This window comes from Euprymna scolopes, chromosome 22 (assembly GCF_053919585.1).
Source record: "Euprymna scolopes isolate OS-2025 chromosome 22, ASM5391958v1, whole genome shotgun sequence".
Lineage (NCBI taxonomy): Eukaryota > Metazoa > Mollusca > Cephalopoda > Sepiida > Sepiolidae > Euprymna > Euprymna scolopes.
In genome coordinates, this window is record NC_136503.1 from 27,869,488 (window position 1) to 27,894,789 (window position 25,302).

The 25,302-nt window shown below is 34.8% G+C and overlaps 1 protein-coding gene across 1 annotated transcript in view; it reads left to right on the plus strand.

Moving 5' to 3' along the window:
* The window catches only part of LOC145243779 (uncharacterized), a 27,101-nt gene extending 3,252 nt beyond the window's left edge, over positions 1-23,849 (plus strand). Inside the window, exons 3-7 of the mRNA XM_080106820.1 lie at positions 6,283-6,424; positions 7,731-7,884; positions 14,604-14,812; positions 19,983-20,137; positions 23,669-23,849. Coding sequence (XP_079962946.1) covers positions 6,283-6,424; positions 7,731-7,884; positions 14,604-14,812; positions 19,983-20,137; positions 23,669-23,816 — 808 coding nt within the window. The 3' untranslated portion in view covers positions 23,817-23,849. The remainder of the gene's footprint in view (positions 1-6,282; positions 6,425-7,730; positions 7,885-14,603; positions 14,813-19,982; positions 20,138-23,668) is intronic.
* Positions 23,850-25,302: the final 1,453 nt, after the last annotated feature.

Below are 25,302 nucleotides of genomic sequence, written 5' to 3' on the forward strand. Positions count from 1 at the left end.
AATCACTCTCTCTCCATTATAATCTTTTAACTTTATTTAAATTGCCCCCTCCCTCTTTACATCTTATAATTAAAGTTCTGTGTTTTAAGTTTTTTAACTCCAACTTTTAAAGAGTTCCTACCTAAAATAAAAATCCATTATTCATTGAACTTTTGAATAGTCAAGTCGCTGCCTGATGATATCTGTTGTTTGATTGAAACAAGTGGCTATTTGTAGCAGCAGGATGTAACCATGTTTATATAACAATAAACAAGTATTATCAGCTCTTTTTATTGAGCACTATCTAACAACCTCGTTGAATTCATTAGTCCATTACTTTTGAATAAAAAAAACCTGAGTATATATATATATATATATATATATATATATATATATATATATATATTATCCTAGTATATATATATATATATATATATATATATATATATATATATACTAGGATAATATATATATATATATATATATATATATATATATATATATATATATATATATACTCAGGTTTTTTTATTCAAATTTGAAATATTTGAATAAAAAAAACCTGAGTATATATATATATATATATATATATATATATATATATATATTATCCTAGTATATATATATATATATATATATATATATATATATATATATATATATATATATATATATATATATATTATTTCAACCTCGGGCATTTTCACTTAAATCATAAAAAGCTTTATATATATATATATATATATATATATATATATATATATATATATATATATATAGTGGAACCCGGGTATAAGAGACCTTATACGCAGAGAGGCATACGACTCTCTTATATCCGTGTTATGTTTATATCCTGGTCTCATATATCTGGGTTACACTGTATAAGTAAAAAAGAAAATAACATTATTAAAAAATAAATACGTTTCTACTAATGTTTATCCTCTGATGAAAAGATCATACCTTTGAAAACCCATGGATTAGGGGCTTTCATTTTATAATTAATTGTATGAATTTGATGGATGATTAAATATTGTATTCGATTTTATTTTCATCATCTATTTTCATATATATATATATATATATATATATATATATATATATATATGTATATGTATATATATATATATATATATATATATATATATATATATATATATACTAGCTGTTCATCCCGGCTTTGCTCGGGTTCTGTGTATTGTTCATAACTTGCCCTACGTGTAAATATACACTTTATGTAAGATTTCAAATATTTAGACCAAAATTTGTCAGTGTAATTTCGTAGAGCTCGTGGAGGTCAATTTCTTTTAAATTTTGACCCCAATTCTGACCCCTTAACATTTATTATTTTGGTCTCAAATCAAAATATAAAGTTTTGCCCATGTCCAATTTACTTACATCTAAAATTTCAAGTCTTTAGACCCGAAATTGGCGGAGAAATCTGGTAGAATATGCAAAGGTCAACTCTTTCAACTTTGACCTTTTGGCAGCCAAATTTTCGCCCAACAACTGATTAAAATGCTTGCCGCATATCTGAATACCCGTTATGTATAAATTTCAAATGTTTAGACCCAAAATTGGCTGAATAGTTTGCTAGATACCGCAAAGGTCAAATCTTTGACCCCTTGGCAGCTTAAATTTTCGACCCAAACTGATTAAAAGTTTGCCCTATCTTTAAATACCTTTTATGTAAAATTTCAAATGTTTAGACCAAAAATTGGCTGAGTAATTTGGTAGAGTCCGCAGAGTTCAAATATATTTTAACTTTGACCTCAATTTTGATCCTTTAACATTTATTGTTTTTGGTTTCAAATCAAATTAAAAAGTTTGATCTAGGTTCAAATAAGCTACATTTAAAATTTAAAGTGTTTAGACTCAAAATTAGTGGAGAAGTTTGGTCGAGTTTTCAAACGTCAAATCGTTGAGATTGGCCCCTTGACAGACAAATTTTTGGCCGTAAACCGATTAAAAATATTTTTCCAAATCTCAATACTCCTTATGTAAAATCTCGAGTTTCTAGACCAAAAATTGACAGAATTATTTGGTATGGAAATGTACACACACACACACACACACACACACACACACACACACACATATATATATATATATATATATATATATATATATATATATATATATATATATATATATATATTCACGTTGTCTGGTATTGAATGAGGATACACCAACGAACCACCCTCCCATAATTTTATTGTTATCGAAATCAGTGAAATCAGCCATTTTTTAATCAAATCGATTTATTGTCCGCTCTAGTTAGAGACCTCCTCTGCAGTGTAGCGGAAGAAAGCTTCACATGCCTCTCCACCATGACTTAGTCCACAATTCATTGTAGTCTACATTGCACTGTAGAGAACCTACTGTTGATTCTATAAAATTATCTTTAAATAATGGCTTCACTTAAACTTTAAAATGCAATAGTCAAGTATAATGGTTCAATTGTGCTCTCAAAAGGAACATTTATTTCGGACGCACTCTTGCCTTATAAAAGAATCTGCAATTGATTTTATAGGATTGGCCTTTCTGCTTGTACGGTGATAAAACTTCTCAGATGCACCTGCGATGTTAGGGTGTATAAAAGTGTTATTTGGTCAAAATCGAACTTCTTTCATTAATCGGATTTTTCGATTATCGATTTTCGATACTTATCATACGCATTCCAATACAAAGCCCACGTAAAAATACTCTTAAAAACATTAAGTATCTTCGTGTGAAATTTCAAAATCATCGGCGCAGCCGTTTCCGAGTCTATAGGCAACGAATGCACACACACACACACACACACACACACGCACACACACATACATAAACCTAAAATCCTTTAATATAATACTAGATAGCTAGATAGATATAGATATATGTATGTCTTACGTATTAAGAACCGTGGGAGCAAATATAGAAAATAAAAATACATATAATATGTCACACAATAAGTCTTGAGTCTGACATATAGATGGCACCACTAATAAAAAAAAAAAGTTTGTATAATTTTTATAAAGTACTAACCTTTCAATATCACGCGTCAAAATCTTAGTCTAATCGGGTTATTAATTTACAAAATACAGATTTAATTGAAGCTATCATCATTTTTCAAAACAATGACAGATCTGATATTTCTGAATTTTTGAGATGAGGATTGGTTACTTGTATAATTATTCATCGGGCTACTGTTCTTATCTTGAGTGTGATTTTCACAACGTTTCGGTCGATATAACCTCCGACCTTCTTCAGGTATATCTTGTCGAACTCGGGAATGTTTCTGTCGAACTCGAGAATTTGCACGGAACTTCGAGCGGAACACTTTATTTACTTCACGGGGTAGCATGCTCTTTTTCCGTCACACATGACTGGATAGAAGTCCTAAGTAATTCAAAAACGTATTATTTGGTCGCCCACACTGAGGATTGAATATCACTTTTATAATTGATTTTTCCCAGTACTCTAACCACTGCGCCATGGATCCTTGCGGAAACAAGGGTTAGTAGGTTGTATTCTTGTTAGGAAATTGATCGAAAATAAGAAAGAAATATGTTAAATCATATTGTCTACACGTTTTACCGGAAGTGAGGGTCAGCTGATCGGATCTGCGTGTAAGTCACGTGATCAGGTTAGCTGGAATCAGTGTGTTTGGGTTTGGACGTAGAGAACAGCGAACGACTTAGCAGGTCGTCCCTTCCCCTTCACTTGGGAGGGGAGACGCTGACGTGTTTGAAAATAAGACCTATGCAAGCAAAGAAATTCACTTTCCATTCTTCTGCGAAGGTGAATAAAAACTATATAGAATCAATCATCGTCTTGAAGTGAATGAAGATTCGTCCAAAACAGGTTTCCAGTCTCCCCTCCAAGAACGAGATGAATTCCAGGTGGACAAGATCAACGACGTATGAATTACATGTACCACACACACACACACACACACACACACACACACACACACACACACACACACACACACAAAAGCATATGAACAATTAGATATAAATATATCACAAATAGACAGGAACATTTAGACGATCACACAAACGTCCCCTTTTATGATACCAATAATACAACATTCCGACTTTAAATGTGGTTTTACAGATAGAAATGATACTAAACATTTCGATCGTTAAAATTCCCGCATTTCAAAAGTTCACAAACTCGTTTTGGCCGATCGGAAATTGAAGTTGCACGCAATAGCAGAAGAGTAAAAGATATCAGAAAGTGATACGTTCACCATTTTGCATGAATAATTATCAATGAAAACGCTGTGTACAAAGTTGGTGCCGACTTTACTCCCAGTCGACCAAAGAACTTTCTTAGAACTGCAGCCTGTAGAACTCTCTTCCGTTTCCCTGCTTTTCAGCTGACTAGATTATGGTCGTCTTCAAGTGCAACGTGAACAAGTTCTTGATGATCCATCCTCTTAAGTAATCCGATTTACAAAATTTCTACTACCAACGATTACTACTATATTGTCCTAGTGACTACTCTACACTCATGAACCCTTATCCTCGAGTGGCCTCCGGGCCTTGATAAGTGGTGACTCCTTAGTAAAAAAAAAGATAACTCATCAACGATCCAAACATTTTTGTATGTGTATCAACGTAACAAAAAAGAATTTTGCGCCAATATCTCATGATATATAGAACATGAATCTGCGACCACCTCGAAGTTGAATCGACAGTTTGCTGTGTGTAGAAAATCAGTCTAAAATCAGCAAACATCAGCAAGCAAGGTTTTGGCCTCAGTATTTTAGGATCTGCAAAATATTTCGTTCACCAATTATATAATTATTATTATATAATTATTATTATTATATAATTATTAAGGAAGAACACTGGTTAACGAATATTATATCACATTATGGAAACGTTTGAAAGAAAGAAATCACCAGAAAAAAAAAGCAATAACCGAAGGAGAAAGTGCTTTTTTACCAATATAAATATATTTATTTCGGCTGAAGCAAAACAGGGATTTCCCATTATACTAGGAAAACTGTGGATTGTTTGTTTGGCCCAGTTTATGATGGATGACGTCATAAATGATTATATAATTAAACGGTTATGTCATTCATAAAAACCAAGATGGGGATAATCGTGCACAGTGCATGCCATGGGAAATTATGACGACATCGATCAAACCAGAAAAACATGAAGGCCGTTTTTTTTTTCCTTTCAAATATAAAAGATATATTCTGTAAAAGAGATATTCTTAAAAACACTTTCTTCAAAACATTAAAACTACCTCGTAAATAAGTTGAAAATATGTAGTGCGTTTGAAGGCACCTGAATGAAGGCCGCAGGATGCAGTAGACGAAACGTTGCATGCATACCAGCAAACAAGATTAGGTAAAAAATTACAAATTTTATAAATAATAAAGAGCTATCGTAGTTTTACTTTAATTATGTTAGAAATTTTAATCTAATAAGCCTATCTGGATAAGAAAGTTTCTATCCTGTTAAGAGGAGCAAACAATAGAATAAGTTCAGAAGATAAAGAATAAACGTTGTACTTTATGCTCTCTCTCTCTCTCTCTCTCTCTCTCTCTCTCTATATATATATATATATATATATATATATATATATATACTGTGTGTGCAAAATCAAGACTTCAAGACAAGGTGTTGATGGCAACGAAAAGTGTATTTCATTTTATGTTACAATTGTTTCAATGTCCAGTTCGACAGTTTCAAGCATTATATCGTTTGAAACTTATACAATTCTTGACAGTAACTTAAGTTACGGGCATAATAGATTGATATAATAATTGATTGGTTTTGCGCTACGAAACAGATACTGCCAAGAATTGCATAAGTCAACTGAATTAAAGGAATAAATTATAAGATGGTCAACATCATGAATTTTGGAATATAACTTTTTGTCATTTATTCTCTATATTGCTCTGCAATTACATTGAGCTTCTTAAATAAGGATTAATATTAATAAATAATAAGAAAATATATTTCTACAGATATATATATATATATATATATATATATATATATATATATATATATATATATATATATATAGCATAAAGTACAACGACAACCCCTTTAAGAAACACGTTTCTTATCGTTGAACACTTTCAGTTGAATTAAGTCGGTCAATTTAGCTCTTATGCATAGATCATCGTATAAATATATATATATAATGCATCGTATAAATATATATATATATATATGCATAGATCATCGTATATATATATATATATATATATATATATATATATATATATATATATATATATATATATATATATATAATCCAGTAAATTTATATACTCCGTTATTTTTCCTTCAGAAACTTGACTGCTATTGGAAAGCGCACATCGTTCCGCTATTATTACCTCATCCATTCGGGTGAATGCTTCCCATATAAGACCGCTGAGGTACACATATCAATTGCTGCTACAGACAATGTCAAAGATGAAGCTCTTCTTGTGGTGAGTACACAAATGGTGATATATATAGACATACATATATATATATATATATATATATATATATATATATGTGTGTGTGTGTGTGTGTGTGTGTGTGTGCGCGCGCACGCGCGTGTGAGTAAGTTTTATGAGCCAAATAAGGTAGATAGATTTGGAATGAATATTTATACATTCAAAATCAACTAAGTTTCGACAATATAATGTCTTATTCAGAAATAGTAACATTTCTCTTCTTTTTCTTTTCCGAAATGTTACTAGAAACATCCGTAAAGGTCTTTCAGTGATTTAAAAAGAAAACTTTCTTGTCTTTTTTAGCCCAGCCAAACCACTTGTGTGTGTGTGTGTGTGTGTGTGTGTGTGTGTGTGTGTGTGTGTGTGTGTGTGTGTGTGTGTGTGTGTGCGTGCGTGCGTGCGTGCGTGCGTGCGTGCGTGCGTGCGTGCGTGCGTGCGTGCGTGCGTGTGTGTGTGTGTGTGTGTGATAGTTTGCTTGCTGGTTTCTGCGTGCGTACAAAATCAAACAAACAAAACCTCTTTCCAAAGTACTTACTTCTGATGACTATCAAAAATATCGAAAGTGTTAGGATACACGAACCCACATCTACTAACCGAAACTAAGAAAATTGCTCACCGCGCAAGGAAAATAACTATGAAATTTTAAAAAGAGAGAATATTTTGTAGAATTCAATTAAAATTGATTAAAAAATGACTTACTAACTATATGTGTCTGTGGATGTGTGTCTGTGGATGTGTGTATGTGGATGTGTGTATGTGTGCACATGGGCAACATTTTTATGCATGTTTAATGAAACAGAAAGGAAAGCTTCAGACTGTTTCTTTGTTTTTATTTAATTTTTTATAAGGGGGTCACCACGTACTAAGGCTCGAGAGTAATGAGTTTTGACCACGGTGTGTCGAATTTAACCGCGGACAATGTTAGTTGAAAGTTTCCAATTAATAATAAGAATATAACCACATTCTTAAATCGCCTTTGGGTGCAGATAAATCACTAGAGTCGAACAAGCCTTTTTTTCGTTAAAAATGTCAAACATTCTTTCCTGAAAAAAATATTTTTGTTAGATAAAAATAACAATCCAGCAATATATTTCTCGTTATTTTCTCATTTCACTATATAGAAACCAACAATTTATTAAAAGGGCATTCATTTACGATATATACACGCACACGCACACACACACTTTAATATCATTTATGTCTAATTCTTATCCACATATAACTTTGAAATATTAACTCAATGAGAGAATAGTCAGACAATTCGTTTTTATTCCTTCTAATTGTTTCCATTCAGGCCTGCCATACTTTGGCGAAGATGACCCGTTACATGCCCAGGGAAGTGTTTGAGTCAACATCGAGGGCGTCTGGTGTAGGAATCTTTACCATGGATGAGACTTTAACTGTTTATCCAAGAAATGCAGCTCTAGCAGATAGGCCCCAGTGTTACGGCAAGTATAACAGAATTACCTCTCCTTTATGAAGTGATATTAGTGTTGTGATAGAATGATTTTGTTTATATGTATTCTTTGATAAACCTTGACACATCAAAAGCATGTGGACCCGATCTCATCCCGGCTGTGCTATTAAAAAAATGCTCCGCCGAGGTAGCTCCACTTCTCAGCAAGCTATACAACAAATCCCTTACCGAATCTTGCTTTCCTGACTACTGGAAAACCGCTTTTGTGATACCAGTTTTCAAGAATTCTGGCGAAAGAATTGACCCATTAAATTATCGCCCCCCATTACCCTCCTCCCACTTTTCGCCAAAATATTTGAAACCATAATTAACCAAGCTCTAGTCCATCACCTTACAGATGCTAAACTCCTGACCGACTAACAATATGGATTTAGGCAAGCCCGTTCCACAGCAGATATCCTAACTGTAATCTCTGGACATATATACCATTCACTGGACAAAGCAGGGTAGAGAGAGAGCGGGAGCCCTAGATATATCTAAGGCTTTTGACAGGGTATGGCACGATGGTCTTCTAAGGAAAATCAGATCATACGGTATCACTGGACGAATACTAAATATAATTAAATCCTTCTTAAGTAAGAGAAAAATCCAGGTTGTCCTCGACGGTCGTGCATCTAAATAATATGGTACAAATGCAGGGGTCTATCCTAGGACCTTTATTATTCCTAATATTCATAAATGATCTCCCTGATAAAATTGTCTCTGTGATGGGTATATATGCTGATAACACCACACCCTATAACAGGCACGACAGGAAAACAAATGAACACATATCTAAGGAAATGGCAGGAACACTAGAGGAAGACCTCCAGTCTGTAGTGGAATGGGGACATAAATGGATGGTCACATTCAATGCTGCCAAGACTAAACTTGCTTCCTTCAATAATTGCAAGAAATCTTCTCTACCACCAATAGCAATGGCCAAAGACACATTACCTGAAAGTACTTCTTTTAAACTCCTCGGCCTAACGTTCACAGGGAATATGAGCTGGAACAATTACATTGAGAGCATTGCCAAGATCAATGTGAAGAAGGTAGGCTCTCTCTACCGTGCTAGAAAACTATTAACGCCTGAAAGTATCTTGTACTTCTATAAGGCCACCATTCGTCCATGTATGGAGTATTGTTGTCACATTTGGGTTGGTGTATCTGCTACTAGTCTCTCGCTCCTGGACAGGATCTAAAAGAGAGTCTCGAACCTGATAGGTCCTGAACTGTCATCTAAGCTTCAGCCTCTGTTCCATCGACGAAATGTTGCATCCTTCTGCCTGTTCTACAAGTATTTTAATGGTGACTGCTCTGACGAACTACAAGCACTTCGACTTAAATACCCCCGACAAACCCGACTAGCAGCTAAATCTCACCTCTACCCAGTAGAGACCCTAAATGTAAGAGAGTTTTCTATTTCAGTCTTTTCTTCCCCAGAATTGCTAGACTTTGGAACTCCCTACATAGTACCCCTGTAGGTTATGTCCCTGATAGTAGACCCCTACATCAAAGTAGCAATGTGTCTTGTTTGAGGTGAAAATGTGGTTAATAAAAAAAAAAAAGTGTCTATATATCTATAAAAGTGAAAATGTGTCTGTGTGAGGATACTTCTCAATCTATATACTCAATGGATTTTGGATCTACAGACTTGAAATTTAGTATATATGATACTCAGACACGTGGAAAATATTTGTAATCAGTTTTCATCCGGAAAACTGGTTGCTAAGAGGTCAAAATTGAAAAATTGGCAAGTGGGGGGGGGGGGTCTGAAATTTATCTGTTTGCTAACTGTTCCACGAATGCGCATGCGTGAATCGTTCACATGACAGATCCATTATGTTAAAAATAAGTACAATTTGAAAATACTGTGTCAAGCCAGCCTAATGATTGTTGCACTTGACTCACTGTCTTTAGGTTTTGGTTTTGAGCTCAGCCGAATATATATTTTTTTTACTTACGCGAAGTGAACTGTTTAGAAAAAATAAAACTCGCATGCATATCGCAGTTTCTGTATAAATCAAATATTTATGCATATTTTACGATCAGGCAATGGCAGGCGGCCTGCTAGTATAATTATAAATATGCGCTCTTGCTTGAATCTAGTCTTTGCTTATCGGACAATTCCATCTTTTTAAAAAAGGGATGACCAGTGAATTTATATATATATATATATAAGGAATGAGGATGGAGAGTTGTATGTTTTGGTTTCGATTCTAGCTGATGGCACCCAAGTCATATGTATATTTTTAGTTTTGATCTCATTACTATATATTAGGTTCAGTATAATAATCGACATTGTTTATGCAATAATAAATATGTAATCTGCATGAATTAAAATATCATATTTAAGCATATCTTACGACCGGGCAATGCCAGGTGGCCTGCTATTTCTCACAGTTAACGTCGGCCATGTGGTTTGTTCCTTGTTAATGGAGTCAGAGATGGCTTCATGGCCGGGTTTGAATCTCTCGACCGGCTGTAATCGTAACTCTCTGCACTAATGATTCCTGAAAGGATGAAACACTAGTATCTGTAGATATTTAAAAATTATTGTAGTAATAATTATATATATATGTATGTGTGTGTGTGTGCACGTGCATATATATATATATATATATATATATATATATATATATATATATATATATATATATATATATACTTAAATAAAGTAGAAAAATTATATTTGGTTTTAATTTTTTCAAATTGAATCTTAAATCGGTTGGAGTCTCACCTTTGATGATACAGAATGCTAACCAAACAAATTTTCAAATGTCGTTAAAATATGGATTCATATGAATTAGATTTTCAGAAGCTATATAAAAGCTATATTTTATGTAATATTTTTTGTTTTGTTTGTTTTTTTACACATAAAAGATAGAGTCGATGACTGTATGTCTAGAAGTTATGGTGGAAGAGTGCAAAAAAGAGGCCAACCACTAAGAGGATGACATGATAACGTATGTTCCTGTACTTCAAAATCAATCAGTTAGCTTAGCAATGGAATTGAAATGGAGTGGTCTTGGAAACGGTTAAGATATGATGAGTTGCAGTCTATATGATGTGGAGAAAGGGTTTGAAGTATGAAAGAGAAGAGAGATAGTAACGTCAGAAATAACTGATCATGTACAGAAAGAAAGGAAGGTAACCAACCTTTTTGGAATAAGTTTAAAATAAAAAAAATGTAAATCACTGGAGGATCAGGAAAACCCAAGTGACCTGTTAACGTATGGTGAGTATAGAAATGAAGAAACCATGGAATGGGAACTAATAATTCAAGAAGGGAAGGGCAGATAATTCAAAGAATAAGTGTATATGGTAAGTTATGGTGACCTCTTCAAGTCGATTAAGTATATAGATGAACAAACTATTGAAACTAATAAATAACGAAGGAAGGGTAGGTTATGCTAGGCTTGAAGTAGGAAAAGTATAATGAACGCTATATGAAAACCAATAATTAATGAAAAGGGCAGTTAACTCAAAGAATTAGCTATCTAGGCTAGAATGATATGTTTAAATAGTATAAAGGTTAGTACGATAATTAAGGAGGAAGGAGCAAATAATTCAAATAGTGTATATACTAGGCTATGGCAAATTTTTAAAGCATAGGGGTAGACAAATAAAATATGGGAATTGTTACGAGGGAGCATTTCTATGAAATAATAATAAAAAAAATCAATGAAACAGTTTAAAATGTGTTCTAAAGTATTCTAGGCAGTCCTAATAATCAAATCTCAAAAGTTTTTAATTCACGAAATAGTTTAAAAGCCAGAGTATAGTCAGAAATTTTTAGAAGGATTTAAAAATTTTAGAATGATCTAGAAGGTCCTAGAGGGTTCTGCAATAACCTAGAATTGGTTGTGGAAAGGGAAGCAGATAGTTATCAGCTCGAAACCGATCAGGTAACTCCGGTCCCTGATTCGTGGATAAGTCCAGCCGAAAGAATAAAAAAAAAAAAAAAAAAAAAAAGAAAATACATCCCCTCAACCACGGACAGTCTGCAGAAAATGCCTTCTGAACCAGTGGTAAATAGAATTTTGAAATTTTCTCATTGACCAAACATTTAAAAGAAAAACAAAAAAGGAATCTTATTGTCATTGAATTTCCTTATTAACAGAGTGAATAGTCACTCGAAGTCTTGCCTGCTGGTTGTTCTTAATTTTGACTACCCTTCCTTCTCCCACGTAACCGTTACTCCCTCGTTCCGTTTTTTGACCTCAGTTTCAGTTTCACCAAGCCGTCATTTTTTTTTTTTTTGCATTGATAGTAGTAATTCTAAACACCTGTATCTTTTGTTGACAAACTTTTTTTATTTGTTTTGTTATTGTAAAAATTTGTGTACAACCTTTTCGTTTATTTCGTTATTGTTGTAAATAAAGGAAAGTATAATTCTCCTAAAATCATATTTCATATCGTTCATATTTTGAATTGTTACACTTTTGAACGTTACAGAATTAATAATTTAGAAAGAGTCGCGGTTGTGCTAGGCTGCAATAACCTTTTTTTCTTTTTCTTTTTTTTTTGTGCATGGAGGTCACCGGAGGCCACTCAGGGATAAGGGTTATTACGTGTACAGTAATCAATGAGATAGTGTTGTAGTAAGCATTAGTATTGGGGTTTTGATAATGTGTCTTACTTAAGAGGGCGGTTTGTCAGGAATTTGTTTATGTTGGACTAGAAGACATCCAAGTTGTAGTCAGGTAGGAAACAGGCAAACGGAAGAAAGTTCCACAGTCGTGCACTTCTGAGAAAGAAGCTCTGCTCATGGAATCTACGTTTGGATTTAGGCACAGATAAAGAGTGGGGAAAATTATTGACAGTAGTTTCAGCCAGATTGGTGTTTCTCGTGAAAGATTGGCGAGGGGGGGGGCGAGGGATTGGAGCTCAGACGAGCGATTGCCATGGAAATAACGATAAAACAAAGACGGGCTCGCAACATCTCTTCTGTGGGAGAGAGGCTGCAGGGAAGAGAAAAGGGTATCCCCCACTAAGCTACGAAGTCTGTTTTGTACTCTGTCAAGGCAGGATAGGCTGTTTTTAGCAGCTCCTACTCAGATGTGGCAGCAGTACTCCATTCTTGGACGTACTTGGCTTTTATACAGATAGAGAATTGCATCAGTAGTAAGATATCTTCTGGAGCAGTAGAAGGATCCCACCATTTTCCCAGAATCCTTGGCAACAGACCTGATGTACGTGCTCCATTTCAGATCAGGAGTAAAGGTCAAACCCAGGAGTTTGTCAAAACATGGAATCTCCCCAAGACGAGAGCCATCCATTTCAATTGATGCCAGATGGGGATCAGAGTGTTGATGATGTAAAGATAAAAGCTTGGTTTTGGATGCATTAAAAGTGACCAGTCACTTCTTCCTCCACTGTACTATGTGCTCAAGATCAAAGGAGAGAGAATTAGAGAGAACTTTGTCATTTACGGCCTTTGATGTGTTACCATAGATGGTCGTGTCATCAGATGTCAACGAATGCTTTAAGTATGTGTTTTGGGAGATTATTGATGTAGATCAGGAAGAGAGTTGAGCCCAGGATGGACCTCTGAGGGACTCCAGCATTAATACTGTGGGCCTCTGATTTCTGCCCATCAACCACTACTCTTATGAGCCTATCGGAGAGAAATGATTTAATGATTGAGAAAACATTTCCAGTGATACCGTAGCTGGAAATCTTGTGAAGTAGGCCGTTATGCCATACCTTATTGAAGGCCTTCGATATGTCAAGAGCGAGCAATTGTCTTGGAAAGGAAGCCTTTGTTAAGAGATTCACTAATCCTAAGATATAACCGTTAGCACATCTGCTGTAGATTTTGTGGAGCAGAAACCATATTGCCTGTCACTAAGAAGGTTGTTTCTGCTGAGGTGGTTGACTACTTCTTTATTTAATATGGATTCTAAAAAGTTACTCATGACACACAGGAGACTTATTGGTCTGTACTGAGAGGGAGATGACTTTTCACCTGAATTCTTAAATATAGGACATACTGATGAGGTTTTCCAGGGTGTTGGAAAGCACTTCTCCTTAAGGCAACGCTTAAACAGTTTTGTAAGTATGGGGGCAAGTTCTGGTTGGAGCTTTTTCAACACTATAACTGAAATGCCGTCAGGGCCAGTTGCGTTACTGGAATCAAGGTTCTTGATTAGCTTTGCGACCTCACACACAGATATTTGTATGTTGCATAGCACGTTGTCTGGTTGTCTGTTATAGGAGGAAATACAGGGAGTTGATGGCCTTTGTCGCACAGGGTAGAATTAGCTGCAAAGTTCTTGGCAAATAGTTTGGCCTTGTCTGATGCTGACGAGATAACGTCAGGTCCATTGATGATGGTTGGGATAGAATACACGCTTCTGTTCAGGATCCTGTTTGCTATTTGCCAAAACTAGTAGGAACCAAGCCGCTGCTCAGCTACTTTGGATTTAACGGACTGAGCATATAGCTCTCTTGCATTTAACCGAGTATAAAGATGAAGAAACTATGGGAACTAATATTTAAGAAAGAAAAAGCAGGTAACTGGAAGAGTTAGTGATTATGCTAGGTTACAGTGACCTCTTAGTCTTAATATAAACACAAAATAGAAACGAATGATGAAGAAAGAAAAGATTGATGGTTTTAGAATTAGTTTAAACAAAATTTGTGACCTTTTATTTGACAGAATTTATTAAATCAATTTATTTTATCTTTTTTTTTTTCAAACAGGTCGATGTGATGGTAATTGCGCAATAACCTGCACTTTTGATGGTCGAAAATGGTCCACTGTTCCTGGTATGACAAACTCCATTAGTCTTTCAAATATGGAATCTGTTTTATGTATGAAAAGGGATATCTATGGGGGCACAGAGAACATCATCGCCCACGAATTCGCTCATCTTATTCATATGAACATGGCAGCAGTATGGAGAAATAAGGTAAGATGAGGTCTTTTATTTTATTTATCAGTCAACACTTATCAGGGCCAAAGTCCAGTCGAGGATAAAGGTTTATTATGAAAATATTATGAAAGAATTCAAAATCAATCTACATATTAATACCATAGTACATTTAATGTATGTACGTACGTGTGTCACGGTTTCCATATCATAAATTATTTGATCGAGAGATCCTATTTATTAAAAAGGAGGATAGAAGGAGATAACTTACTACGAACATTAAATTAGTATGTAGATATGCTAATTTAATGTTTGTAGTAGGTTATCACCTTTTATCCTCCTTTTTAATAAATAGGATCTCCCGATCGTTTAACATGCAATGTAAACAGAAAAAAAATTAAATAAAAATAAATGATATCACTTTTAGGGCGTATATGAAACTAGACTAGAATCCAAGGATAGTATCTGTTCTGTATAAAGATGGTATTATGATATCATGGGGTGTCCGTTCATGCCAGGCGTCGATACAATGGAAATATGTTATAGATTCTTATAAGAATATTGGAGATAAACTGTAATAACCAGATATATACTGGCACTACATTAACCAGATTGATTAGATAAATACTTTTACAGTTTTAACAAAGTGATCACAATCCAATATTGCGGGGTTTCCATTTACACTGAACGTCCTTAGAATGCCCCGCAGCAATATGTTATGGATGAAAGATGCCACTGTGGAATTTCCACCGGTCCCACTAGTAATTAAATGAACAAAATATGACTATTTATGAAGGTGGTTTATGACATGTATTGACATTGCACCTAAATGTTGTAATCAAATACACAAAGAAAGCAGTAGTGTCTATGAGTTGCAGTGCAAGATAGCTAAGGACTCAGCTGCCATCAATTGAAATGAATGGCTCTCATCTTGTAGAGGCTCCATGTTTTGACAAACTTCTGGGCTTGACCTTTACTCCTGATCTGAAATGGAACACGTACACCAAATCCGTTGCCAGAGTAACTGGGAAAATGGCGGGATCATTTTACCGTTCCAGTAGATATCTCACTGCTGATGTAATTCTCTTCATGTAATAGCATTTCAGCCCGGCGTTGCCCGGGTATTTGGATGTGTCTGTTGAACAAAAAAAAAAGCAAAAACAAAAAAATATGTGGTAGTAGGAAGGCAGGCTCGAACCCGTACCTCAAAGGAGGAAAAGAACAGGGTAAAAACCTAACGTCTATGCTGTTACAACCACCGCTAAACCGGAAGCGACATTTTTTTTAAATTAAGGCTAGAAAATCTAAAGAAGAGGATAACTTTCAAAAATATCAGCGAAAAAAGTGACTCCCCCCCCTGTAGAAAAGTGTCTAGTTGAAGGAGAAGATATTAATGTTTTTAGCCAATTTTTCGATATTTGTCGTATGAAAGGTCGAACTTTAAAACAATGCTGATCTTGGTAAAATTCATCGCCTCTATTGAAAGTTTTAGGCAGACATGCAAACATACATATATATTGGTAACTAAAAATTTTCGACCAAAACTGATGAAAAAGCTTGCCCTATCTCTGAATACCCTTTATGTAAAATTTCAAATATTTAGACCAGAAATTGTCTGAGTAATTTGGAAGAGACCACATAGGTCAATTTTTTTTAACTTTGACCCCTTTTTTGAACCCTTAACATTTATTGTTTTGAGCTCAAATCAAGTTATTAAGTTAGATCTATGTCCAAGGAATCTATATCTAAAATTTCAAGTGTGTAGACCCAAGATTGTTGGAGGAGTTGGGTAGAGTTCTCAAAGGTCAAATTGTTGAACTTTGACCCCTTAATCGCCAAATTTCTGGCCAAAAACCGATCATATCGATTTTCCCAAATCTCAGTACCCTGTATATCAATTTTCGAGTCTGTAGACTAAAAATTGACAGAGTTATTGCGTAGGGAAGTGTACACAGACACACACACAGACACGTTCACTTTTATATATATAGAGATAGATAAGAGCAAAGTACATGCAAGGGTGGAGTACTGTTGCCACATCTGGGCAGGAGCTGTTAGAAGCAGCTTATTCTGTCTTGACAGAGCTCAAAATAGACTTCGTAGCCTAGTGGGGGGTGCCCCTTTTCTCTTCCCTGGAACCTCTTTTCACAGGAGAGACATTGCGAGCCTGTCTCTGCTTTATCATTATTTTCATGGCAAGTGCTCGTCTGAGCCCCAATCTATGGTCCCTCCTGGCCTGACTTTCACGAAAAACACTCATCTAGTTGAAACCACTATCAATAATTTCTCTCACTTTTAAACCTAAACGTAAATTCCATGAACAAAGCTTCTTTCTTAGAACTGCACGCCTGTGGAACTCTGTTCCGTTTTCCTGTTTTCCAACTGACTACAATATGGCTGTCTTCGAGTCCAATGTGAACAAATTCTTGATGAGCCATCCCCTTAAGTAATCCAGTTTATCAAATTTCCACTACTATCGATGACTGACATGTCCCCCTTGACCATTGTACACTTATTAACCTTTATCCTCAAGTGGCCCTCGGGCCTTAATAAGTGGTGACTGCTTTGTAGAAAAAACAAAAAAGATCTGGAGAAACAAAAATTTCATCGTCAGATCTGAATTAAGATTATATAACAGCAACGTCTTGTCCAAATTGAAGTGAAACTTGATACCTCAAAATCAGCCAATAGAAAACATTTTGATTCCAAGTGCATTAGAAAAATTCTAGGTATCAAATAAGGCGATCAAATTACCAACCAAGAAGTCAGAGATCGCATTAACCGACAGGTAGTATCGTCAATAATCTGCAAACGAAATCTAGGCTAGTCCGGATATTCCTCTAAAGTTGGTCCAAGATAGAATTACTAGCCAAGTGCTCCAATGGATTCCTGATGAATTGAGTGGCATCAATTAGACTCAAAGCAAAAGCATATAGCTCTCCAGCATTATTAATTACCATCTGAGCTAAGCTCATACACATAAAAAAAACTTTTAAATCATTTTTAAATGCATAAAAGTAACATGCTGCCAAGATCCAATTTTATTAAATTATTATATTATACCCCTTATATAGTAGTGATTTCAAAAGTAGAAACAATAAAAATATGAATTGGGTTGCATCAGTTAGAATCGAAACAAACACATATAATTCTCCAGCATTATTAATTAACATCTGAGTTACGTCCATACACATAATTTTTTTTAAATAACGTTGTTAAAGGTATCAATGTATATTTGGGTATGCGTAGAAGTAAAATGTTTAGTTGATTTATGACTGTCAAAATCCCTTCTTTTTTTTGCAATTTTGACCACTTAGCAGCTATTTTTACCGGCTAAAAACAATTTGAATTTGTTCTATAGGTTTAAATCCCTTTATATTAAGTTTCAAGTAGTCTATATATATATATATATATATATATATATATATAATTTTTTTTATATATAATAATTAAATACCTACAGACACTAGTATTTCATCCTTTCGGGATTCTTCAGTGCAGGGTGTCACGATTAACACCAGCTGAACGATTCGAACCCCGCACCACGAGACATCTCTGGCTCGATTAGCGGAGACCGTATCCATTCGGCTACCATTAACTGCGTGAAATAGCATTGAATTTTAAACATTTTAATTTTTAAATGTTCATTACGTCAGTCAGAGAGTGATCTAATCGTTATACGATGATCTATGCTAAGAGCTAAATTGACCGACTTTAATTCAACTGAAAGTGCTCAACGATAAGAAACGAGTTTTTAAGGGGGCTGTCATAATTATTTTTTTTGTATATAATAATTAAATACCTACAGACACTGGTGTTTCATCCTTTCGGGATTCTTCAGTGCAAGGTGTCACGATTAACACCATATATATATATATATATATATATATATATATATATATATATATATATATATGAGAGAGAGAGAGAGAGAGAGAGAGAGAGAGAGGAGAGATAGATACTAGACTTTTATAGAGGAAGAGGATCGGGTATTTTCTGAAGCAGTAGAATGATCCAACCATTTTTCCAGTGCAACTGCGATACCACATACTATCCACTCAACAATGATTGTTGACCTCAACATTTTTTCATGATCTTTTCCTTTGTCTTCTCTTTTGGCCATGTTGTCATCTCTCATATTGGTGACTTCTGAGGATGTGTACTGGCTCGCAAGTATAAAAATAAAATAAAATACAAAAAAAAACACAAAGTCTGACACATTCTGCAAATATTAGTTAAACTCTGGATGTGTGTGTGACACCATGGACACTATAGATACTAAAGTTCTTATTTACATCTACTATTGAGGCTGTGTTCGTCAGCCTGTTGATCAGTTCATTTTCCCATCTGCTCCAATTCACTATCTTCCTTTGACTGTGTTAAACTCACAACTCTAAACTGTAACTCTCATCAACTGTCGCAATCCCAAGAGTGTCCACAAGCTATTTCTTCACGTTATAAACTCTCGCAAAAATTCACGGTCATACCTACAACTACCCATAAACTAACTCTTAATATATCTACCTTTTATGGCACACTTGACTAACAATCGCATTCATAATTTAACCCAGAAATATGTGAGTAGATATCGGTCAAAAGATTCAAACAATAGACAAAAGAAATATTAAACATTCCAATAGGAAAAGAATGTTTATATAAATAAAATCTTCTTCACCGCCTGAAATCCGACACGACCACGCATCCCCCACGCACCTTTCAGAAATGTCAAAACACCAGTAACAATTTATAATCAAAAGCTGATTTGTCACTGTGAAATAAAAGCTATATATTTTTGATAGATCAACTGTGTTGTGGTTTTGACTTCGCTGTCAGTGTGTATATATCTTGTACCAGCGACAATAGTAGATGTTAACAATTATATAGACTAGACAAATGCATTTTAAACAACCAGTCTCAACAAATACGTAACGATACAACTGGATGGATTAATGGAAAAATGGATTAAAAATAAAGTGCAGATTTTTGAGTGGGACAAAAAGATTCCCAAGTTCAACAAGATATACCGGATAAAAAACTGAAAAGTTGTGAAAATAACACTCAAGATGAGAACAGTAGTCCAAAGAATTCAAAATATATGAATAATCAGTCCTCATCTCAAAAGTTCAAAACTATTTTTTTTTTTTTTTTAGTATTAATTAAAATATGTTCTTTGTTTTTCTGTTTTTTTTTTTTTTTTCCTTCCTTCCAGATCAGCAGAGCCTACAATAATGCTAGAGGGCGTCGACTCTGGCAGATGAACAGTTACTCCATGGCGACTGAGTATGAATATTTTGCAGTAGCATCTGAAAGTTTCTTGGGCAGCATCACCAGGACAGACACCATCACAACAGGTGGAATGAACTTGTAAGTAGAGACAGAAATATTCGATAAAATAATGTCATGAGTTCTGTCTGGATTTTAATTCTATAAGTGGGAATTTTTAATCGAACTAATAAAAATAAAAAATAAAAAATAATAATAATAATAATAATAATAATAATAATAAATATATATATATATATATATATATATATGATTAGTTTTTTTTGGAAAAAGAATTCCAGGAGAGTGCTCAATTAAAAGGAAAATCCAAAATGTAAGAGCGTATTTATATTTTGTGTACAGAAAGTTGTTAGTTGAGACAGATCATTGGTACCGTCGGTTTCAAGCCCGATAATAAGGCCCGTTTAAGGTATCCTTATCAAGCTCTCTTCAGACGAATATTGACTGAAGAGAGCTTGATAAGGATACCTTAATCGGGCCTTATTATCGGGCTTGAAACCGACGGTACCAATGATATGTCTCAACTAACAACTTTCTGTACACAAAATATATATATATATATATATATATAGGGTAGAATGGTAAAATTGTTGCCCTGAAAAAAACAACACTAAAGTTTTGAAAACTTTTATTTATAAAGTCAATTCAGGTGATTATGCAGTAGAGTTGACATTTATTCAATGTAGCCGCCTTTAGCCTCATTCACCGCCTCGATACAGGTCTGGAACTGGGAACATGCCTTTTCCACAAGCGCCAGCAGAAGCTTGCCAAATACTCGGCAGATGGCAGCTATCAGGCTGGCTTTGGTGTTGTGGGAGGTCATGTTAGTGATGTTCTCAAATGTGTGACCAAACAAAGTAGTCCAGCAGGTTCAGGTCGGGGGAGGAGGGGGGCCAGTAAGAGAAGGGTACAAAGTCGTAGCACTCCTTCTGAAGTTCAGCCAGAGTTTCTTTTGATGTGGGTCGGCATCGAGTCCTGCTGCCACACCCAGGGTCTGCCAGTGGCCACCTGATTGCATCAGAGGATCATTACACTCTTCAGCACATCCAGGTACACTTTGATGTTGACTTTCAAGCCGACTTCAAAGATGTGAGGTGGCATGATGTGGCCCTCACTTGAAACCACACCAAAGATCATGACTGTGGCCAGAAACTTTGTTTTATTACCCTGAGCACATCCCTGTTATTCCTAGCAATCCAGCGATGCATTTTGAGGGTGCTAGCAATGGCCCTTGGATCGATAGAGAGCATAAGTTGTAAAGCGATGTATTCCTGATCTCACTTGTTGAACATTGTGTCACTATCGCTCTTGGCCAACTAGTAGATGGTCTGCAACAAAAAAAGAAAACCAGTTTTTATTAAACACAAATGGAATATAATGTCATTTTTCTAGGGCGACAATTCTATCATTCCACCCTGTATTAAAAGGTTATTAGGACATGATATAGGCACAAACTCCCATTTGAAAATTCAAATATTTCAGATTTACATTGTATTTTATCCATAATTATAAAACACTAAGCAATATTTCTTTAATTCCAGTTTCTTTCTTAAGACACCCTTCAGCTTAAGCTTAAATTTTAGACATTTTCTAGAAGAAAAATCATGTAATGAATGTTTATCAAAATTTGATAAAAGATTCTAGGCATGCGGTTTAATATCCTTATATATCTATTTAACTCTTATTCATCTGAAACGAGGCATATGGCCACTTGGACACAAGGGGGCTATTATTCAGGATAATGTCTACATAGGGAGTTGAGAAGCGAGATGTCTGTTTACATTATATTTAAATTTAGTATGGCTAGGGAAGTAGGAAACAGGCAGGGAATTCCGAAGTTTAGCTGTTCTAGGAAAGAAACTATTAGAGTAGAAAATATTCTGGCATCTAGGGACCTGTATAGTGAAGGGGTGAGATGTTGCTGCTGTCAGGTTAGTGGAGGGTATTTATGCCAAGGGGTTCGCAAGTGCTTGATTCTAATTTTCGAAAAGGGACATAAAAGTAGTGCAAAGTGTTCTGTTTGGGAATTAATTTTACCTGCCCTGGGACGAGTATTCGTTGAGTGTATATGTAAATGTTATTTTAGTTCCATTGAATTTCAGAGCATTAAAATATGGAAATAAATTATGGGATGAGGTGCTTGATTCTAATCGTCGTAAAAATCTTTGTAAAAATTCCATGCATTGTTTGTTTAGCCAGTGGATATGATATCAACGCATAAACTGAGTCATGTTGTATCAGAGAGTTATCACACAGGTATATATTACAGTTCATAGTTACATAAAGGTATCATTTTTTATAAGAAGAATAAGATATGCTTCATACCTTTTCTTTCTCCAAGAGTTCTTCTATCTTCACTGCTGAGCTCCTTGATGAAACATGAAATGGTCAACACCATAACCAATTAAGACCTCTGTTCTTTCTTCTTTTGTGAAACGACAGAACAACACTTTATATTTTTAAAATATAAATTTATTTCAGTTGTCTCAAATGGTCTTCACAACGAGTCGGCATTTCATGCCTACATGCTTGTTCTTCACAGCCTCGCTTCCTGGTTTGAAGTACTTCTGTTCACTTCCGTGACCAAACTGAAACTCTTCCCCTCTCTCTAACCTTGCCAACCTCTTGACCTCTTCCTCAGTTCCATTACGTCATCATTCAAAAAGTACACATCTCTCGACGTGCGACCTTTCCATGTATGTCTGCCCATGGTTATTTTTTCATTTAACCTAACTAATTTATGTAAACATCCTCAGCTAAAGCCCATTGCTACACTTTATTCTATAAACAATAAATAACTCCATTATAAACTATTTTAACAATATCACTGGATAGATAGATAAATAGATAGATAGACAGATAGATCAATAATAACTAATGTAACTTTTAACCATATTATTATCTAATAAGAACTTCAACTCTTTCAGGTTTTAAGAAAAGACCTTTATACCTCATTCCCCTGCCACACATGATTTTTCATTACAGTGACATCATTTCGCACACAGCTCGGTATTTGCATATAGACACCATACGCACTCTGTTACTTTGTTACTAATTTAGAAATGTGAGAATAACATCCAAAGTGAAATGACTTTGGATGTTATTCTCACATTTCTAAATTAGTCAGAAAAACGGACTTGATATTATAGCATTGCTCTTATTCACCTTCAAATAGGACATATTGGACATAAAAGGTTATTATTTGGGATCATATTTAAAGGGGGGGGGGAATTATGTTGGGCGTTAAGCAGTGAGATGTCTGCTCACATTTAAACTTCTCCATATCAGTAATTAGGGAAGCAGGAAACTGGGAGGAAATTCCAAAGTCTAGCAATTTAAGGGTTTTAATCTATTTAAGTAGAAGGCTTTCCGACATCTATGGATCTCTACAGTGAAATGAAAATCTGTCACCTCTGTCGAAAGTTTTAGGCAGACATACAAACATACAAACATACATAGATTTATATTATAGAAGATTACGGAGTGTTGGAGATAAAAAAATTTGCATGGAACTATGCTCTAATTGAATCCACATTTTATTTTCTATGCTGTCAAAAATAGTTGAGATATATATATATTTTTTTTTGATTTGAACGTTTTCTTTTTGAACAGGTGTAACCGGCGGAGTTTGTGCAGAGGTGAGTTAGAGAATCGACGATTCCTTCAAGAGCACGACCCGATGCTCTACGAGGTTCTTCTTTATACATACACCAACAATGATGTCTCAAAACTGTCAGGAATTGACCCGTGCGAAAAGTAAAATATCTGGAAATGAATAAAATCTTTTTCTGTACATTTTGTTTCTACTAATGAATCATCACATATCAAGGTTAAAAGCCACTCGAATGTAAAGGTTATTGAAATAGATATATTGTCAGTTGAATGATGAATAATATTATGAGAAGATTGGAAATGATAAATGAATGAAAAAAATTATGAAGACAGTTTATGGGAAGTATTTGTTGACATTAGATTTTAAGGTAACCACGTTGACGCTCGGAGGAAGCAATCCCACGGTAACATCTTATACAGATGAAAAGTTCTTGGAAAAAAACTTTGTTTATGGAAATTCCTTTAAATATTAGGCATATGGAGGCAGAAAATTTGTCGTAATAAGACGAGTTCTTGCTGTGAATGTCTTATGAGGAGGGAACAGAATTTGAAGTTAATGACAGAGTAGAGAAAAACTAACGACGTCTTTTCTGTGAGAAAGGGGCTGTAAGATCAACCCCCCACTAGATTATGAAGTCCATTTTGTACTCAATCAAGGCAGAAAATAGTCCTCTGAGCAAGCATGAATTTTGTTTTTTTAAGTTTCAACCAAGATAGGAAGGCAATACACACACTATCTTACTCCATTATTTACCTCCTCCCCAGATGTGACAGCAGAACTTAAACATAGCAAAGCGTCCATTTATTCTCATCCACCCCGTACCCCATCTATGCAAGTGGGAGTGATGCCGAGGTCATCGACATGGACTGTGTCCAAATTCTGTTCATGCTATTGCATCATTTTCCCTAATATATAAGGGGGGGGGACGTATGAATCTTTCTCTCCTCCTCCCTCACCATAGTTGAAATAATAGGGTAGACTACACTCTCAAGCCTTGATAAGGCAACTAGTTTGTGACGAAATACCATCGACTAGCATTGGCATTATTTCCTAATACGTTTTTCAAGTCATAATAAATCTGGATTTAAAACTCTTGTTGATTAAACAGCAAACAAAAAAATGATGATGATGATACTGGTCGTGGTGGTGATCGGTTGTTATGTTTTATGGCATATCAATCCTTTTCAGATTATTTAATGCCGAATCCAGTTATTTTGGTAAAAAGTTTTTATGCTTCAAGTTCTTTACATCTTTAAATATTTATTCATGTTTTTTTAATTTTCCAGATGAGGATAGAAATTAGCATTATTTGCTTTATTCAGACTACTGTTCTCATCTTGGTTGTTGTTCTCACAACGTTTCAGCCGAAGTCACCTCCAACCTTTTTCAGGTGTAGATTCACAATGGCTGTTATCTGTGAATGATGGAAATGCTCTTTCTGTTTCATTAAAAAAACAAAAAAGAAAAAACACACAATCCAATATTTCCAAGCAAAAAGAAGATAAACTCATTTTCAAATTAACTTGGTCTAAGAAAAATTTTTTTTTTTTGTTGTTCCAAAAAATAAGGCGAGTTCTTGCAGTGAATGTCTTATAAGGAGGAAACAGAATTAGAATCTTAGTCTTTCGTGACG